The following is a 10,364-nucleotide window of genomic DNA, read 5'->3' on the forward strand; positions in this document are numbered from 1 at the left end:
TAATATTTATATACATAAAAATATCTTAATTTTTAAAATAAATTTAATTTAATCTTAAAAACATTCAATAAAACTTAAATTCATGTCAACCCAAATCCAACCAAAAAAAATCTCTAATCTAAAAACTTCTCAGACCTGATTTATTCATCTTGAGCTTGTTAAATTCTCAGAATCTACAGCGCAAGTCAATTTCATAGCAAATTTATGTGCTGTGTTCACATCATGATCTGAGATCACTAGTTTATGGCACTTCACTTTGCATTCAAACAGAAATAGAACTATATATTCAAACACTAGATAGCAGATACAAAGCCTATTAAACTACCAATCAGTACTAGGCAAAAGCAGATACAAACACCATTAATTATAGTCCTAATGGAGTCTTAAGGAATGCTTCACCTTGAGGTTTCTTACAAGAAACTCCATGGGAGCATAGCATACTAGACAATCTAACATTTTGTTCAGCATATTACAAGGAAAGATGCATATATCTAAATACAGGGAGATGACCTTAAGCAAACTTCAAAGGTTCTTCATACTCGGGCTTCGGTAGTGATGATCATATCATTTATTGTCTGATTAGGTTCCTACATTTATTTTAACAGAACCAATTGAATTGATCTTGCTTTTGCAAGGAATCCTCCATGCCCCTAAGCATAGCACCAGAGTAACTGATTCCAGACACATTTAGTTCCTGCTGAAACTGCACTATGCTTTCCTCCACATACAGAGTTTGCTCCACCAAGCTACCAACTTCTTCAAAAAGTTCTGCACCAATTCCTGGACCCTGTTCAAATAAGCTGTATTCCATTTTATGCCGAGGATGAATGTCGTTCGAGCCTTCAAATATGGTCAAACCTCCCAAGTTCAAGTTCTTGCTACCAGTAATATTGGTTTCATAGAAGTTCATCAACTCATCGATTGATTTTTGACCATCAGTAGGAATACCCAAGTCAGATATGTCAATTGGATTCTCACTCGATACAATTGCAAAAGGATTTGGCTGAGGTTTGTTCTCAATTGCCTGAAGGTTGTTGTTTGCCATCCCAACGCCAGGAGGAAGAGTGTTTTGATACTTACAGAAGTATTGGTGAGTATTTCTAGAATTTCTATCGAGAAATCCATGGCAGACATTGTTGTGTGGGCATACCACATTTTCGCAAGTGTAGATCCTCTGGTTCACATCAACCTCATGCTCCACAGAAGTTCTCTTCTGGAATAACTCCATTTCAGTTTCTTCCTTCATTGGAACAGGTTTAACAAACTTTGCATTAGCTGCACTGACTCCTAGTTTGAAAGAGTCACTTTTGCCTTCTCCAACACCTTCCACATCATACTCACTGCCGCATTCATTGAAGGAGAATGCTCCGGCAATACCAACCCCTGCCGATGGGGGTGCACGAGCATCTGGATGCAGCTTGATATATGTTTCCTCTTCCTTCTTAAGGACTACAAGCCATGTCGCACTCTCCTTGGCCGTCATCTTGTCTTGCAGGCATTTGGACTGCCTAACAAGCCTGCGGATCTTCTCAATATCCGGAGACATGTGCTTGATCACCGCGGTCAAGACACTAACCTTCCAAGCCTTTTTAAGATCATGCGGCTTCTTGTAAGGGGGTGGCCCTTGTTCATTTGGAATGCCTAACTGAGCCCACCATTCCTCCCTCCCAGTCGGCCACCACGGCGGTGGGATCCCTTTTTCAAGAGGGAACCGCCGCTGTGGTGGATCACAGTGCTGCATTAGAGCTGACAGGAGAGAACCCAATGTTGTGTCTTGAAGTTCCTGCAACGAATGAGTGCCGACGGCTCCAGAGTTCAAATCACTGCCGGACACAGGAACACCATTCTCAATCTGGTACTTGTCTATAGCAGCTGGTCCGTTGCGATCGAACCTGACCTTTTCTTTCCACCAACCCCTCAGATTATCAGAAGCACCACTGACTGGCTTCCCTTTCTCAGGAATTATTCCATAAACAAAGCCCTGAGCCTTGCAAACCTCCATCATTTTCAGCATGTACTTCAGAATTCCATCCTGTGCCCGAGACATCTTCTTCCGACGAGCCTGTTCTTGGGACTGGAATTGCTTAGCCGCATCACCAAGATCCTTGGTTTTGCTATATTGCTGCTCCTTTAAGCGCTTTAACCGCATACGGTCCCTCCACATACGCCGCTCAAGCTCTTCTATGTCTAAATCCTCATCACTCTCTTCATCACCAGCCTCAGCAAATTTTTCTGGTGGATTCTCAACGAGATCTCCTTCTCCAATCATGCAATCGCCCATCGAAGGCTGAAGGAAGCTACCATAACTGATGCTCTTCTCGTTATTGGAGGGGAAAATTTGTGCATAATTTGGGCCACAAGGATAGGCCATGTCTTCAACTAATAAGCCTCCCATAATCTACAGAAGCAACAGATCCACCTCAGTAATAGAAAACTAATGTATGAAGAAAAGGAAGACTAAACAAGCATAACCAAAACCAGATTAATCCAAATCTAAATCTTAAAAGAAGCAACACTTAATGCTATTTTAGGTTAATCAAACTGAAGCACCAGATACAGGCTGTTTGCCCAATTATGGAATCTAAAATAAATAAATCTCCAGAGAACAAAGAAAGCATCAAACATTAATATTTGTTTTTGGCAGCTAACGAGACCAGATCTTAATTAAGCTTTTCAAACAGGAAAGAACGAGGATTCGAATGAATAGAACAAAAACTATAAGCTCCATCAAACTGCACACGCTTCCGCAACGCGTGAAAAATCTTTAAAACCAAGTGTGTAAATGTGTTGAAGGCGGATTCTTTCCTGTAACAGTAGTCTCGCCAAAACCCCAGAAAAATCGAAACTTTTTCCCCTTACGGCAGCGAAAAGGCCTCTCTCTCTCTCTCTCTCTCTCTCTCTACGCGCTATAAGCATTTAGCAAGCAAACACATCTCAGACGGCGCCGCCAAAAGCTCAAAAAGGCATCCCGGAGCCAAAGCGCGGAAACCAAGGGAAAAATCCCATAGATCCACACTGAGCACAGAAACGTTCAGCAAAATAAAAAAAAAAAGAGGAACCTTTAGGGCAAAAATCGCACCTTTTACCTTCCGCCGGCGTGCACAAGCGCAGTAAGCTCCGCCTCCTCGCGACTCGCCGACGATTCCTCTGCTTCAGCGGGGATTCAAGGAAAGTAGTGCTGGAGAAGGTGAGAGAAGCAGAATAATCAGCGAAGTATCACCGCAAAAGATAATGGATGGGGCTCTCAAAGTGGAGGGGGAGGGAGAGATTGAGACGGGCGAGAAAAGTTAAAGGAATGATTAATAAAACAAGAATCGAGAAAAAAATAAAAGGAAGGGGGAGCGAAGGTGGTGGTCCTATCCACAGTCAACTCTGCCTCCTCTCCTCCTTGCCCCCATGACTCTGTAGCTTTCCCCGGCCTCAGTTATTATTCGCCATGGCCATACGGACTGCCGGGATGCTCCCGAGCACGTGACGTTTGCAATTACTCCTTTACCCATTGGTAATATAAAATCACCGCATGCGTTTGGATGATTTTTTATTAAAAAAAAAAGATTTTCCATATCAACATTTATGAAAAAAAAATAGAGCGTGCTACGGTAATAAATATAATATTTATTTTGTAGATTTCATATCCTAAAAAAACAATACTATCATAAAAATAATAATTAATCCTCGTATCATCAGTAAATAAATGAATCAAAGAAGAGTGAATCAGAGAAGCATGTATGTTTTTGATATAATCAAGCAGAAAAAACAAAATGATAAAATTAAATAATTAATTATTTATTTATTCCAGGAGATGAAAACGTGCACAACTTTGGTGCTAATTTCACTTGTATGTGATAATTAATTATTGGTTAGTTTTTGTAAAAATCAGATGAGGTGGACTCCAACTGGCTTGATAGATACATATGCTTAAATAATTTAAAAAAAAATATTTAATTTATTAAGATAATGTTCTTTTTTTTTTTTTTCCTTTTCTTTTGCTACTGCTTGAAACAAGACCCCTACCTAACTCACGTTGAGTGAGGTGCTATTTTATACTTTTTATGTGCATTGTTTTTTTTAAGAAAAAAAATACAAATTCTAGATCCGATTTTGGACAAATTAAGTATAATTAATTAGCTTAAAATTTTAAAATATTAGTTTGAAGGGTCTCTATGTGAAACCTAAGTGTATACATACTAATTTGTAAAGAGAGAAGATTCATGAGAAATTAGGAACTTAAAAGGAGAGTGACAATACGATATAGCCACGAGAAAGAAGAGAAGGAAAGCGAGAATAGAGATCTCCATGTGATAATAAAGATACGACAAGAGAGGGGAGGAGGTTTAAGTGGTTGAGGAAAGGGAACCCAATAAATGAGAGCCTTGGATGCCTACAATATGACTTGTAATGATTGGTAAAGGTGAAGGGATAAAATCAAAAGCCATACCCTACCATGATCATATACTAATTACACACTCACAAAAAAAAAAAAAAAAAAATCACGGATGAACCACATGCTCCTCACTTTATGATGATCATGTCCTTGAATCTTTATCCTTTCAAGCTATATAAGAAAACAAAAACTTCGAGATTTGGATGAACTTTGAGGTAATACCAAGACTTGAGGGATTTTTTTTTAAAGAAAAATATTTTATTTCTCATTGCGTTGTTTAAAAGTAAAAAGAATCTAGCGGACACCAAATCCAATGTGTCCAAGTTCAATCCTCATGAAACTGAAATGAAGCCCATAAACTTAAGAATTGAACCCGATCAATTGTTTGGTTTCAGTTTGGTTCTGTCCAAATAAAGAGTAACCTACATAAGTTTGGTTCCATCATCCCAATTCTAAATTAAATCCACCAAAATATGAAATAGTTTAGCTTTTCAAACTGATAAACTAAATTTTGACAATTTGGTTTGGTTTTTGTTTCTCAATTTGGCTTTTGGAAGACTGAATAAACCTCACAAATCTATGAGAACAATCTAGGAAAGTTGGCAGGTGGATTGTATGGAAGACACCTAAAAGCTATCAACTGTAATATAACCAAACTGGATTGTATGGAAGGCTTTGATTATTTCATTGTATTCTAAGTCAAACCTAAATCCCTTAAAAATCTTTTGTTTCTGGGACACTGCAGAGTGCAGACTGCATTTACAAATGCAGGAAGATATGTACGACTTACTCCCTTATGTGCTATTGACCTTGGGACAAGTTGACGGGGGCGTTGGAGAAGAACGTATTCGTCTTTTGCCATAATTGATTCTTTTAACCACACCCGTTGCATACAAGAATTAATATTTACTAATATCAAATGCTTCGGAAACATCCACTTACTTAAAAATATTCATGCATTTGCCCATTCTTCTCCATGCCCAACCAGCATGCTATAAAGCAGAAAACCAAAAACAATCTTGATAGAGTTCCTTTTGATGGAGTCAGTAACATTGATCACATGAGCGGCCAAAAAAAAAATGATATCGCTAGGTTTTAACTTCAACCGGTAAATCTATTTCCACCAGCAATAAGAAGGCAAAATAGGTCAAAATTTTCATTAAAAAAGAAGAAGGTAAGAATAAAAAAAAAAAATTACCTTCGGTTAATTCTATTCAATAGGAACGGTAAATGGTTGGCTAAATTGAATGAACCTACTAAAATTAAAAGTTTGATTCAATTAATTAGAAATTCATATTTTTCCCTTAAAATATTAGTTATTTCAGATTGTTCGGTCTTAATTTTAAAATCTGAATATTAAATTAATTAAACTGAATTTGGCTGTATCTAAATCGGAAACCGAGTTTAAAATCAGTAATTCCGTAATTCATAAATTCCCTTCCCTCTTGAATCATGGTTTAACCAAAAGTTTAGTTATTTCAATTTTTGACTGATTTAATTAATATTTTATCAATTCAGTTTAATTATGTAAAAAAATAATTTAAACGATTCAACTACTAATCTATTGTTCACTGCGGGTTTGATATATCAAATTCCCAAAGGCTCACGTGAAGTTTCAGAATTTCTAAAAAGCGTGCCAATGTTTCATTATTCCCAAAAAAGACATTCCAATTACAATTTTACCCCTTTTCACGCAGGCAACTGTTTTTTCTCTCTTTACATACAACTTATCTTCCTTCTAAATTAAATTAAATTAATTTAAACACCATTTAAACTTTAGTAAATAGTCCTCTAAATTTATTTATTTATTATATTTTTATTTTTATTTTTAAAATTTTAATAAAAATATAAAAGAAGGTTAATAAACCATTAAAAATATTTTTTCGTGTTTTTAAGTATCTTCAATTTTTAATATGTAATTATAAAAGAGTAAAAAATTAAAATTAAAATAATAGCAAGCATTAATTTTATTAATAAAAATAATAAAAAAATCACTTTGGTACCGGTCGTCAAAAATTAGTACCAAAGTATTCTAAAAGTTTCAAATTATTTTGAATACTATTTCGAGGACTTTAAAACAGTAAAAGAGAGATTATTTGGACTCATGCTCACCTAATAAATGCACTGAATTTGGAATGAGCCTGATTAGAGCTCTTTAGATTCATCAATAAATTTTGATCAAAATCCATTGGTGGACCTAGACGACTTGGATTTCTGAAATTTTACAATGAGATGAAAGTGCATAATGTGTAGAAGGTAAATATAGTGAAAAATCTTGATCCTAAGTCTCTTACTTAAAGTTATACGTCCATGCCAATTTACACTAAGTCTTAAACTTTTTAAACCTTTTGAGTAATACTGAAAATCCTTTATGATGATAACAGAGGACACATTTGGATTTCCTAGGCACTGCAGAAATCTACATGAGTAGGAATGAGCCAGATCAAAGCTCTCTAAGTTCATTAATGAATTTTAACTGAAATCCATTGATGGATCTAAATGATTTGGATTTCTAAAATTTTATAATGAGATGGAAGTGTAAAGTGGGTAGAAGATAGATTTAATTTGAGTTTGATTTAAGTTAAGTTTAATTTAAGCTGAGTTTAATTTAAGTTAAGTTTAATTAATTTGAGTTTGATTAATTTGAGTTAAGTTTAATTTTAATTGAGTTTAATTTTAGTTGAGTTTAATTTTTGACCTAATACTCAATTTAACCTAAATTCATCTTACACTTTTCTAGATTTTCAAACAATGAATCTTATAAATTTTATGAGATAGTTATTAATTTTATATTTATTAATTTAATTTAAAATCTAAGAATTGATTGTCATTTGAGTTAGATTCAAGTATAACCGTCAATCAGTTAAGTACACATTTTAAAAATTAGCTTCCAAACTGTGGTGAGGCATAGGAACTTTCTTTTGTATCGGAGCAACGACTATTTCTAGACAAATCTTTTCTAAGAAAATGTAGCCCCCAGGGCGTAGCGTAAACGGTGGGTGTATGACATATCTGACGTAATAGTTAGAGGTCAATTCTCAGAAACTGATGACCTGGAGTTTACTCCACCTTTCGTCTAATACCTGTATACCATATTTACCTCCCTCCATATCTGTAGGGCTGACACTAGAGGGTCGTTAAGGTAGCGGATCTATCTTTTTTTTTAAAGAAAATGTATATTTAAATTTTCTATTAAAAAAACCTTAGTCTAACTAATTTAGGATATGACGAAATAGTTTCAGTTAGTTTCACTTAGCTAAATAGACCAAATAGGGTACACCTTACCCTACTTGACTCCTAGACCAAACTTTTCTAACATACTATCATCTCTGTTGGTGCAATATTCCCTAGGTCAAGGTTGACCTGTTTGACTGGGCTTGAAATGAGTCAAGCTCGAGTCTTGATGATTTGGTTTCGATGTTTGACAATACTTGTAGACAACACATGAACATTGTAGGTGCAATTGTTCATGTGGGGAGATTGTGAAGGAGAGTCAAGTAGGTCAAGGTTGACTGGATACTTGACTGAAAATCCTAGTGAGTGAAGCTAGGTGAAAGTCCCGGTGAGTGAAGCCAGGCAGAAGGAAACCCTAGTGAGTGAAGTTAGGTGAAAGTCCTGGTGAGTGAAGCCAGGCAGATGAGAAGACCTAGTGAGTGAAGTTAGGCAGAAGGAAAATCCTGGTGAGTGAAGCCAGGTGAAAGTCCTAGTGAGTAAAGCTAGACAGAAGGGAAGTCCTGGTGAGTGAAGCCAGGCACGGGGAAATCCAGATTGGTCAAGGTTGACCAGACATCTGGTGAAAGTCCAAGTAGGTCAAAGGGATTGACCGGATACTTAGCAAGAGGAGAAAAGTCCAAGTGGGTCAAAGGGATTGACCAGACACTTGGTGAGAGAGTCCTAGCTGGTCAAGAGTGACCGGATGTTAGGTTTTATGTACCAACAAGTCATGGTTGACTGGATGTTGGTTTAGGGGGCTTTGGACTTGCTTTTGGGCAAAACCCAAGATCTGGATTGATCAGCCGATTGATCTAGCAGATCTGGATTGATCAGCTGATTGATCCAGCAGATCTGGTTCGATCAGCCGATCGATTGGATCATGCCCAATCGATCAACTGATCGATCGGGTGAGTCCCCACGAACAGAACCCCTTTGGATCGATCCGTGAATCGATCCAGAGGTCCCAATCGATCAGTGGATTGATTGGGAGCTGCTGTTTGTGCGCGATAAGCCCTGGATCGATCAGCCGATCGATCCAGGCTATTCCAGAGAGCACAGAGGCACTCTGGATCGATCGGTTTATCGATCCAAAGCCTCCCCGATCGATTGGGAGCAATCCAATTGATCGGGATCCGACCGTTGGCGTCGTATTTAAGCCGCAGGCCTCCGATCTTCACTAGCGACTCCACAGCTCTTTCTCAAGTTCAGATCGCCAGTTTTTGAAGATTCTTGGAGGTTCTTCAAAGTCAAGAGGCGGATCAAAAGCAAGAAGAGAAGTTAGGGTTAGGGTTTATTGTAAGCTTTTGCTTGTATTTCATATCCTTTTCTTTCTTCTTGTATTGAGAGTTTGTAAAGGTTTCTCCGTCTTCGGTAGTTACCGTAGAGGAGTGTGTTTCATAGTGGAGGGTGCGTGAGTGTGTGGATCCTTGGATTAGTCACCTCTTGTGAGGTGGATACCAAGTAAAATCTATTTGTTAGCGTTGTATTTTGTTTCTTGTACATTTCCGCTGCACATCTTTGAAGAAACAAGCAACACCAACCACGAAGCACGCGACGAACTATTCACCCCCCCTTCTAACTACTTTTTGGTCCCAACAATCTCGTCCCACCCTGGTACTAGGTTAAGCAAATCTCAATCAAGCCTAAGTCCTTATCTAACTATTCTAAGTTAAACAAAAAATAAAATAAAATAATAAAGCGGTAAATCAAACAAGCATGCAATTTTATTTATTAACAAAAATATTTTTTTTATTGGTTCCTCCTAGATCATAACCTAGATAGCTCGATAAAGTCTATCTAGGTTGATCCGGTGATAAGGCAGGGGGGCCCTCATAAGGGAAAGGTCAACGACACGTGGAGGTCAATAGTCAAAGGGGGGTCAACCCTATGGGCTCGACGAGCTGGCGGGACAGGCCAATCATTAGGCAACGCCCCTCATCCGAGAGAACAACCATCTGGCCATGGGCCAAGATTTCCAATGAAGGAAATCATATGGCCGAGCGGATAGTCCGCTCGGCCGCGGTGCAAGGCTAGAGTAAAGGCCAAGCAGTTTGCCCGCTCGACCAGGATGTCAGGCTATGAGAGCCGAGCAGGCGACGACCCTGAACCTTCCCGGACGGGCGACCACCTACGCCAGATCAAAGGCGAATGTTCTGGCTGAGCGGCTTGATGGTTGATCCGGGAAGAGGAAGTCAAAAAGTGTGGGACAGTGGGGACGTCATCTTAGTAACTCCTGTTGCTGACAACATGCATGTTTGAGGACTAGGCCATACTCAGTATCGTACGACAAAGGATTCTGCTGTCCCATCAAAGAGACGCTCAGACTGTAGCAGTATGGCATCAGACATGCTCTTCTGACAAGCCCATGCTGCGGTATGGTATAGGACACGTGTACACCTCGGTTTGTGTGCACCAAGCTCCCGTAACTCTATATAAGAGCCCTTAGACTTCACCGGAGGTATGAGATCTCTGATCCTGGAAGCCACCTTCTTGTTTTTCGTTTGCCTGACTTAAGCGTCGGAGGGTCGTCGCCGGGAACCCCTTCCCGGCTCGAATTCTTTGCAGGTTCGCCGGAAGTCGGTGCAAGTGGTCGGAGATCTACGTCAGCAGTCGAAGAACGCCACGTACCCAGCGTCCGTTGATTCAGCGACTCGGACAGGATCAATTTGGCGCCGTCTGTGGGAACGCTTCTGCATCCGATTGGAAGCAATGGACGAAGCTGGATGACCGCATACGGTGGCGCTCTCCACGGAGGAACTCGACGCTC

At 38.9% G+C, this 10,364-nt stretch overlaps 1 protein-coding gene across 2 annotated transcripts; it reads right to left on the reverse strand.

Annotated features, from left to right (window-relative positions):
• Positions 1-255: 255 nt before the first annotated feature.
• Positions 256-3,382, reverse strand: LOC122016292 (protein ETHYLENE-INSENSITIVE 3-like 1a). Of its 2 annotated transcripts, none has more exons than XM_042573545.1 (2): positions 3,087-3,382; positions 256-2,398 (listed from the first exon to the last, which is right to left on the reverse strand). In XM_042573545.1, the coding sequence occupies exon 2, from the start codon at positions 2,393-2,395 to the stop codon at positions 599-601; it is 1,797 nt and encodes a 598-aa protein (XP_042429479.1). In that variant the 5' UTR covers positions 2,396-2,398; positions 3,087-3,382; the 3' UTR covers positions 256-598. The 2 variants fall into 2 exon arrangements, with proteins under 2 accessions (XP_042429479.1, XP_042429470.1); XM_042573536.1 differs by having other exon boundaries at positions 3,080-3,380.
• Positions 3,383-10,364: the final 6,982 nt, after the last annotated feature.

Source organism: Zingiber officinale, chromosome 1A, assembly GCF_018446385.1.
Source record: "Zingiber officinale cultivar Zhangliang chromosome 1A, Zo_v1.1, whole genome shotgun sequence".
In the NCBI taxonomy this organism is placed as follows: Eukaryota; Viridiplantae; Streptophyta; class Magnoliopsida; order Zingiberales; family Zingiberaceae; genus Zingiber; species Zingiber officinale.

Excerpts from the sequence above, each read along its gene's own strand:
- LOC122016292 (XM_042573545.1), bottom strand. The coding sequence starts at position 2,395 with ATGGGAGGCTTATTAGTTGAAGACATGGCCTATCCTTGTGGCCCAAAT.